This window comes from Gopherus flavomarginatus, chromosome 2, assembly GCF_025201925.1.
Source record: "Gopherus flavomarginatus isolate rGopFla2 chromosome 2, rGopFla2.mat.asm, whole genome shotgun sequence".
In the NCBI taxonomy this organism is placed as follows: domain Eukaryota; kingdom Metazoa; phylum Chordata; order Testudines; family Testudinidae; genus Gopherus; species Gopherus flavomarginatus.
The window spans coordinates 209,777,955-209,805,060 of record NC_066618.1 but is presented as its reverse complement, the minus strand read 5'-3'; the positions used below and the strand labels follow the sequence as shown (position 1 = coordinate 209,805,060).

The 27,106-nt window shown below is 41.5% G+C and overlaps 1 protein-coding gene across 1 annotated transcript in view; it reads left to right on the top strand.

Moving 5' to 3' along the window:
• Positions 1 to 27,106, top strand: part of MTCL1 (microtubule crosslinking factor 1) — a 200,038-nt gene that overhangs the window by 157,678 nt on the left and 15,254 nt on the right. Inside the window, 3 exon segments of the mRNA XM_050942093.1 lie at positions 6,140 to 6,307; positions 13,987 to 14,241; positions 24,947 to 25,252. Of these exon segments, the coding sequence (XP_050798050.1) occupies positions 6,140 to 6,307; positions 13,987 to 14,241; positions 24,947 to 25,252 (729 nt within the window).

The window sequence follows — 27,106 nt, the reverse complement described above, 5'->3', positions numbered from 1 at the left end:
TCACTACTCTCTGCACACCCTATATGACTCGTACTTCAGCCTGTCCTTCCTGACATAATTCAACTTTCCATGATGCTGACTTACTCCCTCAGGCTGGGATCCAGCCTGGGTTATATCAAAAGTTCAGGCAAGGAAGAACTGACATGGAACTGGCAATGTACAAGAGGAGAGAAGAAAGGCAGCAGGGAGGCAAGCAGGCAGAGTGAGTCTGGGATCACAATAGAGGGTGGCTTTTAATATTGCTTGAAGGGGAGTGTGAGGGTGGGTGGTTTGGTGGGTGTTGCCTAGGGAAGGGGTCATGTTGGTTGAATGGAAGGGGTGAAATGCCTGCTGGGTGGTGTGAGAACAGGGGAGAGGAAATAAGGGAGTTCACTTATCTCTGCTCCCTCAGTAAAGTGCAGTAAAAACAAATATGTTCATATTTTGTGCTCTGGAGGTTCAAGCAAAATCCCCAGTTATATTTTTGGCTTATACAATATTTGTCTTTCTTTCAAAGGTTGGTTTTTAAAAAAGCCTTAAGGAATAGTAATTAGTATTTAAATGTACTAGAATGATTTGCACCGAGATCCAGCTCTACTCTTGCCTGGCTCGGCGACCACAGAAAGGAAGCTTTTTGAGATCTCCTCTGTTGTAGCTGCTCCTGACCTTTTGTTTGTGACTCCCTACCAGACCAAGCTGCTGGCACTTCCCTGACTACCGCTAAAATGTTAAATGAAATTCTCAAAAGGTGAAGAGGGGAAATGGATTGAGATGATCCCAAGCTAATGTTTGCTCTGCCACTTGAACCCAAACTTCTCCAGGCTGGAGGGGAAGGAGTGGTCAGATCATGGGTTTATAACTACACATCCAAATAGTCTTTATATTTAATTAATATGTACTATTTTTTTCCTGGGAACCTCCTTAGGCGTGAGGTATTTTCAGAACGCAGATAAAATCATTGATAGTGAAAACTTGCTGTAAACTCTTATTTCCTTCTCACACAGACCGATCCTTGGATGTAGCAGACAGGCAAACAGTAGCTTTAAGCTACCTTTGTGCTTCTCTGCGCTTAGGTCAGCTATGCACCAGTTGGGACTCCTCTGCTCTACTGTACAGTGGTTGCCAGTGTCCTCGGGAGACAGCCTGTTATGGTAACCAGGGATCACCAGCGTGCAGGGAAGCCCAGCCATGCCCCATTTCCTCTGACTTCATCCAATACACTGGCCCATGGGAGGAGCAGGAGGGACATAAGAGCTATTATTTGCTATCAGTGGGATTACTCATCTGTTTAAAATGAAGTATGTGTTTATGTGCTTTGCTGGTCAAGTCCAGAGCAGATAGAAACATGCAGGACTGAGCCCTAGATCTCCTCAAAGACTCTTAAATAAAATAAATATGAAGTTTCTAGACACAGCCATTTTAATCATTGTGGTGTTACCAGCAACAGTCAAAGAATTTTCTAAAATTTCTCCTAATCTTTTTGAAGACCCTGGTCTCAGAAACATCTTATTAAACCCCTTCAAATTTGCTCAGCCCCCAAAAAATCCCTCTCTGACTACAGACCACAGATGAGGAATTTCAAGCAGAAAGGACACTGAGGAAATTAGAGGGATGTGATCAAAATTGGGTTTATATTAGCAAGCTAGTTAGAACTCCAGCTACCATAGGGAATGTCTATATCGAGTCCATAATAGTGACTTTCATAGCACTCCTGTAGAGCTAGGCATTAGCCCTCTGCTAACCTATATTGTGTCTCCATAGGCTCTTCTCTAGAACAACTAATTACTTTTTGTTTATTAAATAAACCTAGTTTTTACCTGATTTTATGGTTGAAGTTTTACATGCACAGACATCAGGCAATTCAAAGCTATGATTCCCGTGGCAAACACAATCAATTTAAAAATAACACTTCTGTCTGAAATTTGTTACCTATCTCAGTTATAGTTTACACGTGAGATCACTAAAAGAGATTAGAAAAGTAATATTTCCCCCAGTTGGTTTATGCAGAGCATTTAACAGCACTTTGTGAATGATTATTTTCACTGTTTTCCCTGTGCAGTCACTCAGTTCGTGTGAGTCTTTACACTGCAACTGGGGGAATATTTTTTAAATGTAGGAAAATACTATAGTAAAACCAGGAAATTTTGCAGTGGGACTTGCAGAGAGGCAGGTGTAATGCCCAAAACTACTTTTAACTTTGTGTTAATTGACTAGAGGGGAGACGTTCAAGGCACAAATGGCAGGTAGGCCCCTAGTCCAAATGGAAGTTAGGCGTCTATATCCCATTGACTTTCAGTTGGAATTAGGTGCCTAACTGCCATTTGTGCCTTTGAAAATCTCCCCCTCTATTCCAGTTGATGGTGTCTCTATAACTTGTTCCACTGTACAGGGCCAAATCCTAGACCCATCAGTGTGGGGAGGTGACTCAGGTAGCCATGAGGAGGTAGGCATGGAGGCTCTTCCAGTTCTTAACCAGGATGAAGGACAACTGAGCTGAGAGGTGTCTTATTTCCTTCTGAGAAAGAAGAGGGAAGGGGGGGAGCTTTTGTTGGGGAGCAGAAGTCCTCTAGAGGTTAAATTGTTTTGTCATGAAATGTGTATTTTTGAGATTCTTTTAGTTGCTTTCACAGTGTGTGTCTTTGCCCTACAGCAAGAGGATTGGCGTGTCCTGTAATACAAGGGAGTAGAGAGACTAATAAAGTTTGGCCAGTGGCCACACAGAAGATACCTTTGAACTTGTGCTGAATAGTTTTGTGGAATATTTGGTGCATACAGAGGGGAAGCTCCAGGAGAATGTACTAAGTTCTTATAGTGCAAATTGCTCTTATTGTCCTACAGTTCTTAATTCTGCCCCATTTCCCACCTGGGCAATCTTTCAGTTAAATTGATAGAGAAACACCTTGTCAGGCCACAGCAGAGAACACAGAATAAAATCCTTGAGTAAGAGTGCTTCATGGACTCTTGTGGGGACAGATTTTGAAGTGCTCAGAACATAATCCTTTCCATTGTGATATTATGGCCAGATTTTCAAAAGACCCACTTATTTCTGGCATCTAAACAAGAGCTGATCGCTTCTGAAAACCTGGCCCTCATTGGACAGCAAAATAAAACTCATGGTGGTAACTGTAATATCACATCAACAAATTGATTAATAGGTGATGGTATGTGCATATTCAGCATGTGACAGTATGTAATGTTCTAACATGCATTAAGTAACAGTGGTCTTAATTCTGCTTCTTTGGGTATGCCTGTTTTTAAACCCTGTGTTATACGGTATTGCATGTAGCAACAGTTCATTTCTTCCTTCAGTCCAAACAGATTACTGTTAAGTCAATGAGTCACCTGCAGTCATTTCCCCATGTGTACAGCATTTTATTTTCTAAAGAACCATATAGAACTCCTGGGGGAATTCTACACCACTGTGCCTTGCAGAATTTTGCTGAAATTATCATGCGCGCAGAATTTACTTTCTCCCACAGAAATGGGCTGCAGTGCTGTTGGCGGGGAGGGACCTAAAGGGTTCCTGGCAGCTGTAATTCCCAGCATGCCCTGAGGGAAAGAGATGGCAGCATGCAGGAAACTCCATACAAGCCTGGGACCAAGCATCAGGCTGTTTCTCCCTCAGGATCCCTGGGCTTTGAGGGGGAGAGTGGGGAGTGTCTGGGCTGGGGAGACCATGGCTGGGCTCTGGGAGAGAGACGAGGTGTGTGTCTGGGCTCTGGGGAGTAAGGGGTGTGGGTATCTGGGCCGGAGAGATCCAGGACTGGGCGTGGAGGGGCACGGTGGCTGGGCTTGAAGGTGGGGGGGAGTGTTGTGGGTGTCTGTCCCCTCCAGCTGGGCTCTGGGTGGGGGGAAGGGAGCAGAGAAACAGGAACTGGGTTGTCACAGGGGTTTCTTTAACTCTCAAGTTTTGGGGGAATTTTTGTTTGTGTCTGTATTGTTACAGACATACTTGCTGACAGGTATTTTGAAATAAATTATCAAAATAATTGAAACTGGTGTGATTATGTAGTGTTATTTTGACAAATAAAATGTGCATAATTTTAAAATATTGTGCACAGAATTTTTATTTTTTTGGCGCAGAATGCCCCCAGGAGTAATATGGTTTGGAATAATGTAAACTATAATTTTTCTAAGCCTACTTGGCATGTTTGATTAGTTATTACAGTTTGATTTTCCACACAAAATTCTGTATTTAAAACTACACTGGAAAATACTACTAGAAAATACTATATTGTACTAGAAAATACTATATTGAGAGTAAACCTGCATTGGTGGGGGACAGAACAGCTGATCTAATGGGACTTTTAGCTCTCTAATTTCTGATATTTTGTAAGCCCATGCTGCAGAACCGTAGAACTGAAGTCTGCAAAATCTGGTGTGAATCTCTATTGCAATATACTGTCTATGGACCAAGGGATCACTAGCAAGATTTTAGCCAGTCCCTAAAGAGAACTAAATGAGATGTACATGGCATGGCACTTTTGGTTTCACGAGCTACTTTTTGCAATTAGCATTTAATTTTAGGTTAATAATTGCAAATGATTATGGAAAAAATATTTATATTGGCTCTCATGGGTCCCAACCAAACATTTGGGGCTGAACAACCTTGAACGCCAGGGGTTGTTTAAAATCCAAGCCCAGATCTGGAATTTTCAGATGGCCACTATCTTTATAATGGGACAGACCAGTTCCTCAGATATAATCGCACCTAGACTTTGGAGTGTTGCAAATGTAGATCTGAATTTTGCAGTATGAATTCTTTTTGTCTCTTGTTTAAATTGCTGTGAGCATTAATTGCCCCATCTGAAAATAACCCCCATATTTGGACTTTATCGAGGACCAGATCAGAAGAATAGCTAGAAACCAGAAAGTGACAAAGTTAATGAGAAAATAGAAGGAATCAGTCAAGCATCTGTGCATCAGATCAGCTAATTTAAGTCTTCTCAAGGTAGCAATGTTAACTTACACATTAATGAAAGCCAGCAGAATAATTTGTAATGAATTTATTCAATGAGTTTTCCCACTTTTTCTGCTCATAAATTGTCTACTAACAGACTGTAATTTTCTTAAAGGTCATTGTTATTCAAAATAATTTGTTGAATAGATTCTGTGCATAATTCTTGATCTGTAACTCATTTGTGAGACATTTATTTTGAAAATTTGATTGGAGTTTGATTCATCACATAAATCACATTATACATTTCTGGTCCTTAATTGGATGAGGGCAACTATTAGAAACAGGTTTCGAGGAATTACTTTTGATTTATTGACTGACTGAATATGAACTTTTCACAAATATTCTACAATATTTTGCTTAAAGTTCACTGCATATGCTGCTCACTAGAATGTTTGCAGAAAGCAAACAACAAAAGGCTCATCAATGATGACTAAATGTATGTGCCCAGCTCTCAGGTTAACCCTGAACTAAACTTTTACTTTGCCTGATTTCTGCCTAACACTGCTGTATCTGTCATAGAACATTTTAAATGCAGCAAAAATATTCCCACAATTTGGACAGGGATTTGTTCTCTGGTCATATGCGGAAAGAGGAAAAGTAGACCCCGTAGCATACTTGCTTCCAAAACAGACTGCACTCATACTCAACGCCATCCTATACAGAAGTGCAGAGGGTTGAGGGTGCCTCTGAAGAGCAGAATAATGAATCACTCTGCAACTAAACAACGCTCCTCCGTTCAAAATGGAGACTTTCAAACATTGTCTGTAATGCCAAAGCATCAGAAATGGATCCTTTATCATCTTCTGTAATTTACACATACTTGAGTTTTGGTGCTCAGGAGATGACTGCATGAGATACACAGTTGCACACGTAGGATCAGAAATGATTTCTTGGCTTGAAATTAGAAATTTAACAGCCACAAAGTTATAATTTATGACCTCAATCCTGAGAGGTTCTGAGTACCTCCTTCAAGATACTGTGCGTACCCTCAACTTCCACGGAATATGCTAAACACCTTGCAGGATCAGATCCTTTTAACACTGACACTGCATATTCCTCTTTTGGTGTTTTTTAGGATGCTTATGTCACCTCTTAACCTGTGTGTTTGATCCTTTTCTTCTTCATACAGTTGACAAGAATGTGAGCATTTTCTTTCTGAAGAAAAAGGATTAATAATTATTTTCGTTTTTGTTCCTGCAGGCAAGTGAAAACCGTCGGCTCTTAAATGCTCTGAAAACCTTGTTGGACGACTTCCGTTCTGAGCTCCGGGATGATGAACGAGAGCGACATGGGCTTCAGCAACAGTATGCCACAGACAAGGCAGCTTGGGAGGTGGAATGGACTGAGCTGAAGTGTCGTCTGGAGCAGGTACTGTACCCAAGATCAGGGCCAAAAGACATGTGAATTTTTATTTAAAGGCCTGATTCCCAAGCTGGTTTGGAGCTAATGAAAGTAATTGATGAGAATTGATTTTAATCACTTGCTGGAATAAGAAGTCCATGCAATTCATATAACGGATCCTATTTATTTATTTTAGGCCAGTTTCCTGCAGCCTACCTCACCTGAGTAGTGCCTTAATCCATGAGTAGCCCCATTGACTTCAGTTACATCGGGGTGACTGTTAATGGAGTAAGCTACTATTCAGTGTGATCAAGGGTAGAGGAATCTGGCCCTTTATTTTATTATAAGAATGGGTTGCTAATTGCTCAGCAAAAGGGACGAAATGTGTGGGTGTCTGTATCTGATCGGTGTATGGATAAGAAAACGTTTCTTGATATTCTGGTATTTTCCTAATAATGCCTCATTCACTCAAATAACTAGGCCATCAAGCTAGGTCAGTGCTTCAGAATGGAACATCAATAACTGCTTTACTAGATGCTTTTAAAAAAGAAAACAGTCCATTAATAATAAACCATCAGATCAGTACGTTAATGTTTAAACCAGCAAGTCAGAGCCACGGGATGATGCTGTTGAGTCCCGTTGAAGGGAATGCTTTGTCTGCCTGTTGTTGTAGGCTATTATTAGAATCATATATATCAATTCATGGGCCTGGTGCTGCAGTGCTATGTACTGCTGATCACAGGAGATGCTCTGCATCCTGTGGTGGTATAAAAACAAGCTGGCCGAAAACCACTAGGATTCATTTCTGAATCTGATGGACTAAAGTATTAGTGTGTGGCATTGAAGAGGCAAAATTGAGTGTTTAGGTCCTGTCAGAAAGATTTGTAGCTTTGTATCATCTGTAGAAGGATGTTTAGCTTTAAATCATCTGTAGAAAGCAGATACAATACAAAATATTCACTAAACAGATGACATATTTTAGAGGATTTACTGTACATCAGAGCACTGTCAAAAGACTGAATCCGACTCACAGCATTCAGACCTGAACACTTCTTTCCCAGTTTGTGTGCTAGAGGCTTTTCTCTCAGAGTACAAGAGTAGATTTTATTTATATGTAGTGGAATTGAAATCACTTTTCTGATCAAATGCTTATAACTGCACACAAATATTCTGATAATTGATTGTTTAAAAAAAACACCCTTGATGGCAATTTTTCTTAAATTAACCTTTAAATGAGAGTAAAGAACAAAACATAAGAAAAGAGGAAAACTGCAGTTGTTAGCATGGAGTTTGTGTGTGTTCATGTTTTTGTGGATGTGTACATTTGCTATTCAGATAGAAAAATAGTCAGCACCATGATTGGCATAAGTGGGTGGAGGAGTGTTGCTCACTACATACTGGCAGAAAAAATAGATTTCAGTATTTAGCACCCTCCAAACTAGTGGTTATATCAGGCTCAGTAATATCCCTTTAGCTATCTTTATCATTGTGAATCTTGCTCACATGATCAGGATTTAGCTGATCGCCATATTTGAGGTCGGGAAGGAATTTTCCTCCAGGGCAGATTGGCAGAGGCCCTGGAGGTTTTTTGCCTTCCTCTGCAGCATGGGGCACGGGTCACTTGCTGGAGGATTCTCTGCAGCTTGAGGTCTTCAAACCACAATTTGAGGACTTCAATAACTCAGACACAGGTTAGGGGTTTGTTACAGGAGTGGGTGGGTGAGATTCTGTGGCCTGCATTGTGCAGGAGGTCAGACTAGATAATCATAATGACCTCAAAGTCTATGATTCTATGATTGTGTGATCCTACCAGCAATATTTCCTGTTATGTAGCAGTTGTTGGGTGGTGGTTAGTTCTTCCCCCTCCACCCCACAACCCCTGCACTCCCCAAAATCAATGCAAAAAATAAAACTGATCAGCATGTAATACATGGATATTGGTAAGACATGACCTCCGAGTGATATCTGCACGTCATGATAAAGACAAGCCCACTAATGAAATATCAATAAAGATACCACATAAATCATCAGAATGTCAATTATGATAGTCCCAACAATCATCCCACTGCAATATAACACATGTACTCACAAGCACAAGGAAGACAGAAATAACAAAACATAACACTAGCAGTTCAAAAACCAGAACATTCTATGTAGGTTCATTCTCAAAATCAGTGGGAGATGAACTGGTGAATGACTTATGCAATGACAGCTTTGAGTAGTTGCAGTAACATCATTACATATTCTATGAAAATGTGAAATAATAAAAACTTTAATCAATCAACTAGGTCAGTCATGTCAATCATGGTGCATCCTACCATGTCATGGTGATGGGAGGCACCATCTTACCTGTTATAAAGAGTAGGGGTTACCATAAGGGGGAATGAAGAGTGCAGCTCCCCCTCCTCTGGTAAAGGCAGAGGAAGAGCTTCTCCTTCTCTTCCTGACTAGGGTTCACACTAAGGGTACTTCTACACTAGAGCTAGAGGTGTAATTCCCAGTTCAGGCAGACAAACCTGTGCTAGCTCTGATCAAGCTAGCGCACTAAAAATAACAGTGTAGCTGCAGTACCATGAGTTGCAGGACAGGCTAGTCCACCCACCCCATGTACAATCCTGTCTGAAACCCTAGGTACAGACTCAGGACAGCTAGCTGATCCCACTGCCTGTGCAGCCACTGTTATTTTTAGTTTCCTAGCTCCATCAGACCTAGTGCAGGTATGTTTACCCAAGCTGAGAATTATTGCTCCAGCATAGACATACCCTAGGAAGTGCTCCCTCTCTTCCTGGGCAGATGTAGTAAGATCTGTTCCTCCTGTGACAATCTTCTTTAACGAGTGAATAAGGGAACTATGCAGACACACAACAATGAGTAAAAGAATCAGTGCCTTCCTGGTTTCTCTTGCTCTCCTGTGAAGCAGTAAGTAAGATTAGAAAGAGTATTTTCCTTGAGATGTTCACTTGTTAATTTATGGTTACTGAAGCAAGTTTGAAGTTTTGATGGCTGGGGATCCCTGTGTAGGGATGGGGGAAGAAAACTCTCCTGGTAGAAAAGCACTGCAACCAGCCATGATAATATACCTGCTACCTTTGAGTACAACAGGAAGATTTAATAGAATGCACATTAAAAATGAAAGCCTTGACCTGCAGGATTGTGAGTGTATCTTACTTTTCAGGAAGGCCCCTGAGCTTTGGTTTTAAGATAATAAAAGAGAATGATTGGCCTTAAGATGGGCCAACCAAAGATCTTGCTTTTCTGGGCATTTAGAAGAGCTTGGGAGATATCAGTATAAGAGCCAAACCCTGCTTTGTGTTGCACAGATGCACTTGGGGCAGAGAAGCTGCAGGACAACTCTTCCTCCTTCAGGTTCATTTCTGCAGCGTGGGAAGACGACCTGTGCTCTTTTGGTGCTCCACAACCAAGGACTTGTGGTCTGGTAGCTTTCGAGGTGTTGTCTGGTCACCAGCTTCCCTGCTCATAATCTGAAGTCTATTGTAGACCGTACAGGAGTTTCATGACACTTCCTTTTTAGAGCACATCCCTCTCTCCCACTGAGCTATCCTACCTTTCACAGGCAACATGGCATAGGGACCTCCCATTTGTTCAGCACCAGACCAGTCCGCCATGCCTTTTTTTGTTTATCCAAGGTGAAGATTTTGCTCTAAGATATATAGGCAACAAGTGTTACGAGGAGCATGAGATAGAGAGAGAATGTGTCTTGCCAAGGTTTGCTTTTTGTCCTGTGATTTCCTGAACATAAGAATAAATTTACTTACAAAGGATGATGATGCAAACGCCACACATTACAAGAAGATTGCAAAAGCAAGGGGCTTGCTTTTTAGCAGGCATTTGATGTTTGAGTGCTGCAGGACATCATGAGAATTAGTACTGGTCTCTGGCAAGTCTCCACAACATAACACGCTAGCCACAGCTATTGCATGTTGTGACAATGTTCCCCCAAGTTCTAACGAAGTTGTAGGGTTGAGATTGCACTCTGGCAGCCAGCACCTAGGACTTCTGTTGTAGGATGGAAAATCTGAAGATGTGTTAATGTCCCTTGAAGGGGACCTCTAAATATTTCAAAACTCTGTCCTAAATGACCCATTATTAGGCTAAGAACATAAGAACAGCCATATTGGGTCAGACCAAAGGTCCATGTAGCCCAGTATCCTGTCTACCGACAGTGGCCAATGCCAGGTGCCCCAAAGGGAGTGAACCTAACAGGTAATGATCAAGTGATCCCTCTCCTGCCATCCATCTCCACCCTCTGACAAACAGAGTCTAGGGACACCATAAGAGATAAAGAAACCGCATAAAAGTTAATTCAGCTGACTCTTTAGGTTCCCTGGATGTATTGGCTGACCCAGGCTTTGCGTAAAACCCTAACATGCATAATTCTGTGGTGTGACAGCTACCAAGTAAACCCAGCAGGAGCTAACAGCTAGCCCGTAGTCTTCCAGGGGAGATCAAACAATAGTAAAAACAATCCTCCACCCCAGCCTCACTCCACCCCTTCACCCAGAAAAATCCCATTACACGCAATGCCATATCCAGCACTAAAATGACTTGGCTGACCCTTAGTGGGCTGGCTGCAGTGGTAGCTGTGACTCCTCAATCTGCTGTCTGCTGTGGCACAAAGTGGAACTGGAGCCATTTGAACACACATTTGAGAGTTGTAATCAAAAAATAAGAAACTTTTTCTTTGTTTCTTATTTACATTATGAGCTTGGAAATTGGCAACATTTGCTACATCTTACTCAGTTAATGAAGTGAGAACATTTTTGAGCTAAATTTTGGAAATCCTTTCTGAGTGTGCACCAAGATGTGGAGGGGTAGGAAGAGAACAAACTTGGCTACTCTTGAAATCTTATGTCCACCTGAGTGGCTAAACTACACTGGAGTATATGGCCAGTGATGCCTGTCTAAGTTATAATGCCATTCAGTGCTCCCCCAGGAGCAGGGTAGCTCTGCGCCACCGAAAACTGGACAATGCCTAATCTGCATGATTGAGTATTATGTTTGCAGCTCACCTTTAGCCATCACTAGATATCAGGGATGAGCGAGGAGCTTATTCAAGGAAGACAAAAACTTGGAGAGAGAGAGAAATTTAAACAGTCAACTGACTGGCACAAGACCATGCCTATAAATCTTTATTTCGAGTATAAAGGGAAATGGAAGATCTTGCCATCAGAATGATTATAGGGAGAGGGGTAGCTGTATTTCTAATGGGCCTGTTGCTCTGTTACCTTGATGATGATAAGGAATCAGAAGCTTTTGAGTCTGACACATTTGTGCTAAAATGAATTTAATGCATAGCACATTTTCACTTTAGATGTTTTCTGTAGTTAGTTATTTAGGATGGGATTTGTAAAAGTGCTCCCCATCTTTCCTATCTAGTAACTTATACAGTTCTTGTTGCAGTGGAATCTGAGCTCTTCAGAATCATTAATGGATTTTATCCTCCCAACACTCCTGTGTTCAGTAGATATTATCCTCATTTTAGAGACAGGAAATTGAGGCACCAGGTATATGATGTGACTTGCCTAAGGTCACCTAGGAATTCTATGGCAGAGTTGCATATTCATCCCAGATCTCCTGAGTTCAATTTCAGTACCCTATTTGCCAGCTGGATCATCCTAACTTTCAGGGTATGTCTAAGCTGGAAATTTCCAGCTTGAGGAGACATAGCTGCACTATCTCCAGTTGAGCTAGCATGCTAAAAATAGACATGTACCTGTGGTCTCGAATGGGATCATACTCAGGGCGGCTAGCCCATTCCACCACTTGCACTGCCATAGCTATGAGTCTATATTTAGCATAATAGCTCAATCAGAGAAAGCACAGGTATGTCTCTTTGAGCTGAGAATTACACTTTTCAGCTCCAGTGTAAACGTACCCTAACTCTGCCTAACTCTAGTCCCATTCAAGTCAAGGGAAGTTTTATCATTGACCATTGAGAGCAGGGTTAGACAAATGCTGAGGGCTTTTGAAATTCCAGCTATATTGTTTTACTCTCTGTTTTTAGGAACCCCCTCTTAGAAGTCTGACATTTCTACCTGTTTGTTTTCATGTTTTTATTTGGCAAATATTACTTTTTCTCCTATGTTGAAGAGAGCTGAACCTGGCACCTGTGTTTCTGGTTGTATATCATCTTCAGCTTATTGAGACAAATTCTGCCAGTGTGATCCCTATGTAGTCAGACATCACTTCAGTAGGCTTTCACAGGTATAAATGGGTGTAAAAAAAGGCCCATTGTATGTAAGATCCCGATACATCTGTGTCTGGGCACATATCATCAGATGTTGTCAGCACAGAGCTAGAAGTAATACAGGACTTGTTAGCTAGCGGCTGCAGAGACAGCCTAGGCAGTGGGACACATTGTTTATTGTGGACATTGCTAAGATTAGCTATTCATGTGTTTGTTTTTTAAATAAGAGGATCATAGAAGTGAGAGGTAGAAGAGATCGATTAGGTCTATTTGTCACTCCCAGTTCCCAATGCAGGATTGTTCCTGTAGGATTTTTCCTGCAGTTTTCAATTACTCAAGGTATGCGGTTTCCACCATTCCCTTTGGGAGACTGTTTCATAGTCTTTAGGTATCACTGTTGGGCAACTTACCCTGAGATTCAGCATGAATTTCCAGTTGCTCAGACAGGTATTTCGAACTGGACATATTTCCCAGGAATAACTGTTTTAAAGTGTTGTTGTCTTCTTTCACAGAAGGGGCGCTTTTCCTAACAGATAGGCCTCCTGTGTGTATTCAGAGTAATTGCTTTTTGCTTTAGAGACAAAAAATGAGTTTTTACTACTTTTTACTCCTGTTTGCCTGCAGATCCAAGGGAGAAGTGGTTGAATCAATTCTGGTTCACACATCATAGACAGAGTTGTTAATGAAGCTCCAGTTTCAGGGCCAAATTTGTCTCTTCCTTACATGTATACAAACCCAACAGAACACTGTGGGCCAGATCCTCTGGTCCAGCTAAGCTGTCTTCAGCACAAACTGAAGGAGAGCAGGGGGAGGTAGTATTAGGTAACTTTTAGTGGGGCAGACTGAAAGTAAGACGTCAGTCCTAGTTTAAAGGCTGCTCAAGGGATCACTCAAAATGCCAGAGATTACTGAGGCCTGGGGATGCCTAAACTACACCCTTTTGTCCTGATGCTTTCTCCTTCACCAGGAGCCATGAATAAGGGTGGGATAAGAGCCTCTGTGTGCTACCTGAAGATTACTCTGTACGGAGGGACTCCCAGGGGACAAATCCACTGGGTTTAAGGCTGCTTTGCACTGATGGAGCCATGCAAAGCAGCCCAAGCATAGCTGAGGACCGGCCCATAGTGCTTCCACAGGTATTGTGATGAAGTCAGAATTAGGCCCTGTATTATCTTTATTGCTGGTGATATGCACAAGCCAGAAAGAGCCAGTGTGACTCTCAGATCCCAGGATGGGTTTGCAGAACTGGCATTTAGGAAAATTACCTTTTTATTGGTAAACCGAACAGACAGGATCTGGAAACTGTTAACATTAAAAACAAGGAGTCCTCACAGTGCCATTATTTTCATTACTTTTCCTGAGCAAAACTGCATCTTAAGGTTAGTGATACTTTGAGTGTGAAAACATTAACAGTACCACTTTATAATTACATTCTTTGTCTAGCACAAGTTTTACCTGGGAAATGAGAATAACTAACAGCTTCTCATTTGACTGGCAGCTGGAAGGGAAGAATGAAAAAGCCCAGGGGGAAACTGTCCTGACCACTGATTCAAAGGGATCTTTTAAGAGGGAGAGAGAGGAGCACAAGAAATTGCTGGCTGACAGTCACAGCTTGGTAATGGACCTACGATGGCAACTCCAGCACAGTGAGAGGAATTGGAACAGGGAAAAGATGGAGCTTCAGGATAGATTGGACAGAGACCGGCGAGAGTGGGAGCGACAAAAGAAGGAATTGCTGAGGAGGGTGGAACAGGTAAGAGGGCATTGGCGGATCACGTGACTAGCTGAATATGCTAATTGTTACATATTATCCAAATTCAGATCACAGTCAAGAAATTTTATTAAGAAACTGCACAGGAATAAGTTGGTTTTTTTGCCACATCGGTGTTTCTCATAATATGCAATGATAAAAATACAGTGGGGGGATGGAGAGAGGGACAGGAAGGGAAACACAGTATCTTGCGTGGATTATTAGCATCTGAGAAAGCAGTTCCAAGTTAATGATCATTTCCTTCCTTGTTCCATTTACTAAACACATGCACAATCACATTGATTGTCTCCATCTGAATCTTTTATGCATCTTTTTTTCTTGCTGAGAATCTAAATCGGACATTTAGGGTTAGTCAAGGGGGTTGCCATTGTCTGGTTTTCAGCTTGTGTGTCCAGGTGCCACTTGACGAGCCCTGATGTCTGGCTTTTGTGATCTGGGGAGGAAGGGGCAGAGCAGGTGCATGGTCTGGCGGTACAGTTACCAGCCATTAGAAAGGTGGCAGCCGTATGTTAGTCAAGGTTTGGCAGATCTTTCCCTGCCCAGAAAGTCTGACCATCCATAAATTCACCACCAAAGATGCAGCAGCTATGACAGTTCAGTCTCGATTTGAATTATTCTCTCTAGTAAAGTAATGCACGTGATGATGCTGAAGAAGCAAGTCTGATAACAGCTAAGTAGCTACACAAAGGCCAAATATTCAAATGCTACTTCTGATACTGCTTATACACAGATTTTGCCCATCCCATTTCTGTTGCACATTTGGCAATTGTACATCTAACTACTCAGTTTTCATGCCCAAATGCTCAGGAGACTCACTGATTTGAACAGCTGGCATCAAGTAGACACAATGGCATTATTATTTGTCTGGAAAAGACACACAGACAAACTCACACTTGCAAGTTGAATAGGAAAAAGGTAAAACACAGTTTTTGGTTGACCGTTGTTACAATCAAAATTATGCATCAGAAGAACAGAAAACGATTGAAATTCTGCATTTGCATTTTACTGGTTACTTTCTGTCCATGGGACATCGAAAGCTGCATTGCACCTGATTAGTGTGTGCTCTTTAAGCGGCAGTTACGCTTGGGTGATATACAAATTAGCTTTTCATGTTAAATTGGTGAAAGTCTGGTGTTCTTCATAACCAGTTTATGAAAGGGGTACATTTTCTCTATTGCACTCTCCCACCTTAGGTGCTTCAGTGAGGAGTTAAAGACGACCCACTAGGCAATGCATATTGTGGGTTAAAGAGTACTCCTAATTTATTCCAGAGTGTTTGAATGCGGAGAATTCAGGAAAAATCCAACACTATTGATAATTCTTGAAACCATCACTACATGTGGGAGAAGACAGGGCTTGCAAATGGGGCTATCTGGGCCAGAAGAAAGGAGGGCAGACATAAAGAGCTGTGCGGACAGAGGAAAAAGATTGAAACTGATTCAACCTCTCTCTCTTCATTTATAATAATAATAAATAACATTCTGCATTTCTTTATCATCTTGTAGCCTAGGATCTTTGAAAGTGCTTTGCAAACATTAATTAATTAGGCTGCACAACACTCTGTAATTTAGGTAAATATTATAATGTCTGTTTTTCAGATGTGGCAACTAAGGCACAGGATCTACTACTCCTGTGGCAGAATTGCTAATAGAAACCCCTTAACTCTCAGTTTTGTGGGATGATATGACAGCTTAATCTTTCTCTGGCTTGACTTGACTGATGCTCTCCCATGGTGTCTAGAATGGCATTCACCTCTGATCTCCTCCCAAGGTTCCCAAACAAAACAGGAAGTTCATAGCTGTAAGAAAGTTTCCCTGTGTGTTAAAGGAACATGGGTGCAAACATTTGTTTACAGATGCTTCAGTACCTGTTTGGGTGTTTAGCATGCTGTCCCTGTGAAATTCGTTTTGTTTTGTTTTGTTTTGTCCGCAATATCGCCCTTGTGTCTTTTCAATACTCTGGGGGAATTTAACATGATTAGAAGCTGAAAATTAGGGGGAAAATTATTTTTAATGTTTCCTAGCCTTTAATTTTCTTTAAACCAGATGGAATCTATCTGTATCATCTTGAGTAGACTACTTACTAGCTCTCAACTCACCCTGGAACTGGTTCCTTTTGTTCTTGTTCAGAAACTGAGTGAGAATTCGTTGTATATGTTGTGCAATAAAGTGTTTGTTTGCAGTATCACTGATAGATTCCAGTTTCAGTCTCAAATCACTACAGAGGAACAGTAATATATTTTTCATTACTGTATAGAAAGAGTGTCAGTTTTCCAACCAGTGCTCTGGATTTGTGTTCTCAAATCCTTTCAATTATTAATTCTTAAAACTTGGGCATTTTTCAGACAGCCATAAATGCATAAGTGAATACTTAAGTAGATCTATATACAACACATAGCCAGCCTCCAAAGAACTAACTGAGTTTATATGCATAATTTCTAGACTTCCATTTTTAAAATGTGACCTGGAATGGTAATCTGGATTCAGTTTCTCGACAGATTTTCCTATATTGTGCATTATTACAGCAATGCTTTAAATGCATCTGCGTAAGAAATGTAGGCCTAATCCAAAATCCACTGTAGTAAATGGAAAGTCCTTATAGCATTTTCATTTACTCTAACACCAATATTTGTGAAATTACTTGAGCAGTCACATGAACTATATGTTTTAGATCTGTGTGATTTGCTAAGGAAACTGTATAAATTGCTCTCAGATCTGCCTGGACATGAAATTTGTCTTTCATCCAAAAGAGGAGATTAAAAATTCCCCTCCTTTTTCTCAACTGTAATGACATAGAGCAGATCTTCATGAAATATGTTGTCAAGTTTCTGTGTATGTTTCTGACATACGGCTCTGAACATCCAAAAATAAAATCAACCTATTTCCAAAGGACCGAGCAGTCAAAAATAGCATTTTGAAAATATGGCTATCTGCCCATATAAATTCACAAAGCCATCTATGTTTATGAGCAAGCATTTCCCTGTATGACAGGAAACTACCAGAGATTTGCAGGCTTTTAGTTCAATATCCTTTCAGCTCTTAGTCATGTTCTGCTTTATATGGAAGCAATTAGCATATCTCTAAACCTTTTCTTTACATTGTTTTGCTCTGTACACTCAGTGCATGAAGAAAATACAACAGAATGTATGTTTGAAAATAGAATCTAGAAGATAACAAAATCATATTTACCAAGTTTCATACTCATGCTTTCTGCTTATCTCACTTCATAGTTCCTACATAATACATGAGAGAGGTACATACAAATGATGAAATATTTTGTTTTTAATAGTTTATGGGAATATTACTCAGACATAAAAAGCTTGGTGACCTAATTCTTTTCACAGCTTGTAAGTATTCGCTCTTCAACTTCACTGTCACTGTATTACCCTTTGGGACGTCATCCTATATTATAATATCAAGCTTCATTTTGCCCTGATCACACCACCTAGCATTTAAAATTCTTAAATTAATTACGTTCAAAGTTGTTTGTAGGTCTAAAAATGAACATTTCATCCCTCTTCTCCCAGTGTGCATGTGTGTATACATACCAACATTTCAACTGTTGCCAACATTTCAAAAAAGTGACTAATGATTGGTTTGGTGCCAAAAGTTTTGGGTTCCCTGAGCCACCTTAAAGTGGAATGATTTTTAGATGTTGAGGTTTTAGCACTTTCTGAAAATCAGGCCCCTTTAAAGTATCTCAAGTTGGACACCCAAAATCACTAGTCACTTTTGAAAATTTAGACTAATATTTCTAATTTCCACAGAACCATAGAAATATAGGACTGGAAGGAAGTTGAAGAGGTCATCTAGTCCCATGTTTCTCAATAACCAGTCCACGGACTGGCGCCGGTCCCTGAAATCTCCCTGCCACAGTTTAGGAAAGCAGCAAGCCAGTGCCTGATATCAAAAAGGTTTAGAAACACTGATCTGGTCCATCCCCCCTGCTGAGTCAGTATTAAGTGTAACTAAACCATCCCTAACTGGTGCTTGTTTAACCTGTTCTTAAAAATCTCCAATTATGAAGATTCTACAGCCTCCATTGGAAGTCTACTCCAGTGCTTAACTATACCGTACAGTCTGAAAGTTTTTTCTAATATCAAACTTGAATCTCCCTTGCTGCAAGCTAAGCTGGTTACTTTTCTCTATCCTCAGTGACATGGAAAACAGTTGATCAAAATCCTCTTTATGAAAATCTTGTATATATTTGAAGACTCTTATGTCCTCCTTCAGCCTTCTCTTCTCAAGACTAAACATGCCCAGTGCTTTTACCCTCTCCTCATAGGCCATGTTTTCCAAAGCTCTTATCATTTTTGTTGCTCTCTTCTGGACTCAATCCAGTTTGTTCATATCTTGCTTAAACTATGGTGCCCAAAATTGGACAAAGTACTTCAGCTGAGGCCTCACCAGTGCTGAATAGAGCCCAGCAACTACTCTGTATCTTACATCTGATACTCCTGTTAATGCACCCCAGAATGGCATTTGGGGGTTTTTCAGCTGCACTGTGTTGTTGACTGATATTCAATTTGTACTCTACTATACCCCCCTAGATCCTTTTCCACAGTACTGCTGCCTAGCCAGTTATTCCCCATTTTACAGCTGTGCGTTCAATTTTTCCTTCCGAAGTGTAATACTTTGCACTCGTCTTTACTGAATGTCATCTTATCATTTATCTTCATTTCAGTTGTTTAACATTTATAGACCTATCCAGTAAACCATATTGATTTGTCGTACAGCTCCAATGACAGATAGTATTAGAAAGGTATATGAAAATCATGTAGGGTTTGCAACTGGACACGTGTACAAGGAAAAGGAAAAAATATGTAATAACTATTTTTCCTTACAATTGAATCCCTATATTAGTTACTATAAATGAAGTTGTTAGAGGTGTCCTATAAAATTACCCAAATCCCGAAATTTTATTCAATTTTTATTCAGTTCTTACTCAATGGTATTGGTCCATTACTAGATGGAAGTGACAGAAGTATCAATATAAATGCAAAAAAGGTAGAAGTGTTCAATAAATATTTCTGTTCTGTATTTGGGGAAAAAACAGATGATGTTATATATATGCTGATGATAACACTTTCCATTCCACTAGTATCTAAGGAGAATGTTAAATGGCAGCTACTAAAGTCAGACATTTTTAAATCAGCACGTCCAGAGAACTTGCATCCAAGAGTTTTAAAAGAGATGGCTGAGGAGGTCACTGGATCATGAATGTTGATTTTCAATAAGTTGTGGAACACCAGGGAAGTTTCAGAAGACTGCAAGAAAGCTAATTTTTTGCCAGTATTTAAAAAGGATAAATGAGATGACCTGAGTAATGATAAGACAGGCAGTCTGACATCAATTCTTGGCAAGATAATAGAGTAGACTCAAATAATAAAGAATTAAAAGAAAATAATATAATTAATGCCAACCTGATATATATATATATTTTTTGATGAGATAACAAGTTTGGTTGATAAAAGGAATTGTCTTGATGTAATATACTTAGAGTTCTGTAAGGCATTTGATTTGATACCACCCAAAATTTTGATTTAAAAAACTAGATTTAGTTTAAATTTTAAAAGTAGATTCAAGAAATTAACATGGCACAGCTGAATAGATTAAAAAACTGTCTTAACTGTTAGCTCTCAGAATGTAATTGCAAACAGGGAATCATCATTGAGTGGATGTGTTTCTAGCGGGATCCCTATGATATTTAACATTTTTATCAATGACCTGGAAGAAAACATAAAATCAGCATTGATAAAGATTGCAGATGACACAAAAATCGGAGGAGTGGCAAATAAAGAGGACAGGTCATTGATTCAGAGCAATTGGGATTGCTTGGTAAGCTGGGTGCAAGCAAACGGTATGTGTTTTAATATGGCTAACTATAAATGTATACATCCAGGAAGAAAGAATGTAGGCCATACTTTGAGGATGGGGGACTCTATCCTGGGAAACAGTGACTCTGAAAAAGATTTGGGGGTCATGGTGGATAATCAGCAGAACACAAGATTCCAGTGTGGTATTATGGCCAAAGGGCTTTTGTGATCCTTGGATGCATAAACAAGGAAATCTTGAGTAGAAGTAAAGAACATATTTTACCCCTATATTTGGCACTGGCATAACTGCTGCTAGAATACTATGTCCAGTTCTGGTGTTCATAGTTCAAGAAGGATGTTGATAAGTTAGAGAGGGTTCAGAGAAGAGGCACAAGAATGATTAAAGGAAGGATTACAAAACATACCTCCTAGTGATAGATTCAAGGAGCTCAATATGTGTAGTTTAACAAAGAGAAGGTGGTGATTTGATTGTAGTCAACAAGTATCTTTGTGGGTGTAGTGATCCCTTGGTCTTCAGTGGGGAGGGAGGCCACTCTGCCTCATTTTATTGGGTGGTAGCCCTCCGGCTGAGGTTGCACTGGCGGGCCGAGCCGTAAGTAGTCTATAGTTCTGGGCCCACCTAACAATCAATAACGGTCTGGTGCCCTTTTCTCCACCTTGGGCAGGGCAGCACACTGAGCAGTCCCTCAGCTGGGGCTGACAGTAATTAGCGGTCTGGAGCCCTAGCCCTTTGAGTGGGGCCCAGCGGGGAGCAGGCTGTAGCCTAAGCCTCCTGGCCAAGGTAGCCAGCAAATACACACAGTCTAGAGCCCTAGTCCCTGGCAGGGCAGAGTGGAGAGCAGGCTTTAGCCTCAGTATGTGGGCTAAGGCAGCCAGCAAATACATACATCTTGGGGTTCCAGTAGGTCTGAGCACCCACACAGTCTAGGGGCTCCGGAACGATGAGCACCTGGGAGTCTAGCGTCCTAGCTTAATGGAAGGTACGTCCACACAGACCTCCTGGCCTATGACTGGGAGTCGGCCATCCCTGGGGTGGGGTGGCAGGAGGACGTGGACCCGCCCAACTCCACCACGTTCCAACTCAGGGCCCTATCAGTGGTGGAGTGGTCCACCCCCTGGGTCAGCAGGGATCCAGCCACAAAACGCCAACATAGAGGCAGTCAGCCACAGAGCCAAACAGTTGTTGGCTGCCCCTGGGCTACTTCCTACCTCCCCAGGGTTTGATACCTCTGAAATCCACAGGTCCTCAGGCTCGTCTGGGTACACAGTGGACGGTAGTCCTGGCAACTCCCCATCTGGGTCCGTCTCCTCCAGGGTCAGGGTGCTTCAGAGCGCAGATTCAGCTCCCAGGTGCTAGCAGAGCTGAGGCATTTGTCTCCTTTGCTGGCTCCCACTCAACTGAGCTGCAGAGCCCTCCCTTTATATTTCCTGTCCCGCCCTAGTACTTATGGTGAGGGGGCAGGGTGGGTTTATCCCTGTCCGCCAGGGGAGTGTAGTGATTCCTCACACTCCAGTCCAGGGGGAGGCCACTCTGCCTCACTACACTGGGGAACAAATAGTTCATAATGAGCTTGTGATGGTCTTTGTTCGTGGGGAGCACTGCCTAGTGATCAGGGCTTAGGCCCTTCAAACTGGAGGGTGCAGGAGTTGGGAGGAGAGCCTGGGCCCTCCCACTCCACTAAGCTCTGTCCCAGGGCCTTGTGAGGGCTATCAGTGATCTGACTGCAGGGGTGCATTAAGGGTGTCCTCCCTGGGCCACTTCCTACCCCAGCCCTCCCAAGATTGTCCAAAGTTCGCCATCTGTGGAGTAGGTGTGCAGGCAGTCAGCTCACTGCCTGGCACCTCCTTGTGGCCATGTGTGGTGTGGTGGCTCCCTTTTTCTCAGAGCGGCAGCTGCCTGTTCTTGTGGCTTGACCCTCAGCCAGGTTAGTTCCAAGTCTCCCCTACTGTGGTAGTCCATAAACAAAAGAAGGGGAATTAGTGCAAACAAACTGTGTCCATATGGGTGGGGGGGGATGCCTCCCTCTCAAGATGCATCTAAAGCAGGTTCTCCCTTCCCTCACAGGAGACCTTTGAGCAGTTGTTGTAGGGAGAGATCCTACTTTCCCACAGCTCTGCTCTCAGGAGCTGCAAGGTGCAGATCTGCTCTCTTCCCTGCTCTGCCCCCAAGTGAGCTGTTCTGCATCCCTTTACCTCCTCCTCCTCCTCCAGTCTATGCATCTCTTGCAGTTGTGGTGGGACTAACCGAGCCAAGACTAGCTCCTTAACCCTTTATTGCCCAGTGAGGGGTTTGTATACCCCATCATAGGGCTCTTCAGTCTAGCAAGTATAACGCAATATTCAGACTGGAAATAAGGGCATACATTAATAAGTGAGAGTAATTAATCATTGGAACAGTTTATCAAGTGTAAGGGTAGATTCTCCATCACTGGCAATTTTTAAATCTAGATTGAATATGTTTCTAAAAGTTGTGCTCTAGGAATTATATTGGGAAAGGCCTATAGCCTGTGCTCTACAGAAGGTCAGACTGGACGGTCACAGTGGTTCCTTCTGGTCTTGAAAATTATGAATAAGCAGAACTCCCTCTATTTCTATGAGAGTTTTGCCCAAGTAAAAATTAAGAACGTTAGGATCTGATACAGAAAGATTTTTTGACATGACAGGCACTGTATGGAATTTCGGTATTCGTCATCTCAAATTCACTCACTGAGCTCCAAAATTTCTTTTTCATTCACATGTGCATTGAAATCTTTTTAATCTTGAAGTCCTCCATTGAATATTACATACCCAGTACTCTGTTCCCACCTGATGAATTCCACCTGTAGCTTATTGCCTCATGGACTTCCTAAAGAGCTTTCTTATTCAAACCTTTTCAGGCAGTTTTAGCAGCAAATATGAGTTACTAGTGACATCCCTGCTGGCATTCCTTGTTTTTAGAAATATCGTTTTTAGTTGTGTTATAGTAACAACTGCAATTAAAGTTGCCTATGCTATTCATTTTTGAAAATGTGATTAATTCATCCATATTTGTGGCTCTACCCATTCCCTGTCCATTTTTGAGAAGTACAAAACTAGTCATTTTAATGATTCTCATGCAACTATGCACCTTCTCTGAACATGCCTTGCATGCCTGATTCCTTAACTAGCTTTCTGACAATGCTGTAGTATGCTCACCTTGTGGTTTTTAGCCATGCAGTAGTACCGCTTAGTTTTGAAAATCTAACTCTAATCCTTTGTTAAAAGGAATTTTCACCATTTAGATCTAGAGTATAGACTGGAGATTGCTAAAAAGGGGCAGCCCTTATATCATTGAGTCAGAAGACAATCATGATTATTTTGGTGGAACTCCAGAACACTCCTGGAGCTTATAATTACAATTCTTTGGGATATGGTAGTGAGAGAAATTTAAATACAGGGGTAACTGTGTGACATTTAAGGACCTGTGTTATGCAGGAGGTCAGATTAGATGTTCTGCTGATCCCTTTTGGCCTTACACTTTATGAACGTACGATATTAACTCCAGACTTTGCCCTGGTCTACACTACAAATTTATGTCAGTATAACTGCATTGTTCAGGGGTGTGGAAAATGCCGGTGTAGACAGCGCTAAGTCAATGGGAGGATTTCTCCTATCAACATAGTTACTGCCTCTCAGGGAGGTGGAATACATATGATGATGGGAGAAGCTCTTCTCTCGGTGTAGGCAGCATCTTCAATAAGCGTTACAGTGATGCAGCTACAACTGCAGTGCTGTCAGTGTAGACAAGCCCTTTGTCTTGCTTTTTTTTAAATTCAGATTTCAAATAGTGCTCAAAAAGAGCATTTAAAAACACAAAGGACAAGATTTCAGAATCTTGAGAACAGCTCCCTATTTGGAGATGAACACATACTGTAGTGCTAGTTTCGTCAGAGCCAAGCAGTGATACGCCAAAGTCCGAACTGAAGGTACATCCTCACTTCAAATTGGAGGTATAATTTCCAGCTTGAGAAGATGTACCCTAAAAATGTCAGGGTAGCCATGGTGATGTGGGCAGCAGGAGAGCCTAACCACCTCAGATATGTTCCTACTGACTCAGGTTGGATCACAGTCAGGACAGCTAACCACATGAGCCTCCATGGCTACCCTGCTATTTTTAGCACACTAGTCCAATCAGAGCTAGTGCAGGTATGTCTACTTGATCTGGGAATTACATGTCCAGCTTGAAGTGTCAATGTACCCTAAGACTACTTTCCTCTGAATGCCATGTCTGGATTGCTTCCAAGGAAATTCCTGAGTTCCTTGGCTCCATGTCAGTCTTTGATTGCTGAAAACCTTTATTTTGTATCCTGTTCTATTTGTTCTGTTCCAAATACTATTATGGTAATGTAAAAAATATTTATTTTGGTTTGATCCCTTTAATAATTTCTGAATTTTTGGCAAATAATATAATTTTAACAGTTAACCAGTTAAAATTATTAAGTTCTAAATATGTGGTTTGTGGAGAGCTAACTGCAAGCTGCAATGCAGAATCAAATATTGTTGAAAATGTACATGGGTTTGGCGCTTGATGTGGATTTTCCTCCACTTTTTCTCTGGTACCTTGCATTCAAGTGTGCTCACATGGTAAGATGCTGCATTTTACCTATTGTAGAATCCCTCATTCTCAGCATCATACACTCAGTGAATGGTATAAACCTGTTCACTTCTCTTGAATATTTTGGAAGGTGTCAAGTGAAATGAAACTTCCCTGAGCTGCAAAGCCCACAATGAAGGGCCAAAGTCTTAGAAGGCCAAGTTCTACCGAAAAGACAGAGGTGTTGAGCTACTGCAAATAATCCATGCTAACTTCAGTTTAATTTGTTCTTTTTTCAGCTTCAAAAAGAAGTGAGCACACGAAAAGGAGACAGCATTCTTTGTGACCAGAAGGAAGGTAGCCTTCGTCCATTTTCAACCCAGGGAAACCTTCATGTGCGTCATCCAATGGGGGCAAGGTCCTATTCTGATTCAGATGCCATACAGTTTGACGATCAGTCACTGTCGAAGCTGAAAGAAAGTGATAGGTGCACTGCTACAGAAAACCTCTTTCTCGATTCATTGTCTCTTGATTCTCCTGATGAATCTGATGAGCCTCGGCCTCAGAGATTGGAGCGGGAGAAGTTCTTGCCTTGCTTAACTGAAGTATGTTTGTTTTTTCCTATCATGTTTTCAATTATACGGTAATCAATATAGCTGTCATGCTGTATGAAGGGGGAAGCTTTATTAGACACTACTTGCAGTAATTTAGTGGTGAGTTTGATTGAATTTTAATGTTGCCCCTTGTTATGAGCTGACCGGGTTGGTGTTGGTCACTGGATATAATTGGAGGTTAGTTAGGCGAGTCTAAAGAAACCAGAAGGCCCGTAAGAATTTCCTGATCCTTGGGCCAGGGGAATGAGTTGAAGAATTAGAAACGGATCATTGTTTACTTTTGATTATGCAAGGAGTTACAAGGATTTAAAGCTCTTCCTGTTTTAAAAGGGGCAGGACCTCTATTTTTACAGGTGCTCAGGTCAACCAATTTCACTGTCAAAAACCATCTTAAAGTGCCATTTAACATCAGTAAAACAGTAAGTGCTATCAAGAGGTAATGTTGATTGTTTAAAAAAGATATGAAGGAGTCCTAAGTAACTGTTGATCTTTAAAAGTCCCTTGCTCTGATACCTCAGCATAACATCCAGGGAGTTCCAGAGTCTCATAACAAAGGGCAATGATGAGGGAAATGATCAGGACACAATGGGTGAAATCCAGGCCTCAGTGAAAATGGTAGCGAAAATCCAGTTGACTTCAATAGACCCAGGATTTGACGCAATGAGAGCACCTTATAGCAGGCCAGGGTAACATCCCATTAGCCTCCATGGTTTCCATCAGAAACAATACTTTCTCATTACTTTAGGCCAGTGGTTCCCAAACGGGGGTACGTGAACCCCTGGGGGTTTGCAAAATGTTATGGGGGGGGGGTCTCAGGAAAAAATTCCCTAATGGTGGACAGAGCTGTCCCTAGGGATCCCAGGCAACACGGGGCTAGCAGCCTGGAGCCCCTGACTTCCAAGTGCTAAGCAGATCAAAACAAGCATATTTATCACATTGAGGAGATTTAAACTTCAAGACTCCTTTTAAGAAATGGAAAGCAAAGTGGCTATTTTTTGCTGTTTTTAAAATTAACTAGGCAGCTAGGATTGTTTTTAAAATGATTGTGAAGAATAGGGTGACCAGACGTCCCAATAAAATCGGGACTGTCCTGATTTTTAGGCATTTGTCCCGCATCCCAATCGATGTTTGGTTGAGACGCAATTTGTCTCGATATTTCGCACTCCAGTTTTTGTTTTTTTGTTTGTTTTGTTCCACTGGCAGGACTCCACTTGTTTTTTTACCTTTTTTTCCCCCCTCTGCTGGCTGAAGTCCAGGACTCTGGGGGTTTTTCTTCTTTCCTCTGTCTCTCTCTCTCTCTGTCGGCGGGACTCTGGTTTTTTTGTTTGTTTCTCTCTCTCTCTCTCTCTGCCGGCGGGACTCCAAGACTCTGGTTTTTTTGAGGGGAAGGGGTCTATTTTTTTCCCTCTCTCTGCTGGCGGGATTCCTGGACTCCATTGTGATTTTTTGGTTTGTTTGTTTTGGGGGGGGGTTGCTGCGCCAGTGGGACTCTGCTTTTTTTTGCTCCGTCGGTGGGACTTCCCCACACACACACACACGTGTTCCAATATTTTCTTCATCCCATCTGGTCACCCTAGTGAAGAACAAGTTTAAGCTTTGTAGTAACGTGTGTTGTTTACCTGGACTGCTCAAGACCTGAATGCTTGTGTAGGAAGAACTCTTTGAGTTGGCTTCTTAAATACCTTCCTGCTGTTTCACGTCCGATACTCGTTGATGAAACATAGGAGCCTTGTCTTATAACAGGCTTATTCAAAGTGATACAAGCTACGAAAGTGAGATCTTGGAAGAGTGTTGCCGTTTTCATAATGTAATAAAAATAAAAATGATATTAATAATAGTGTGTAA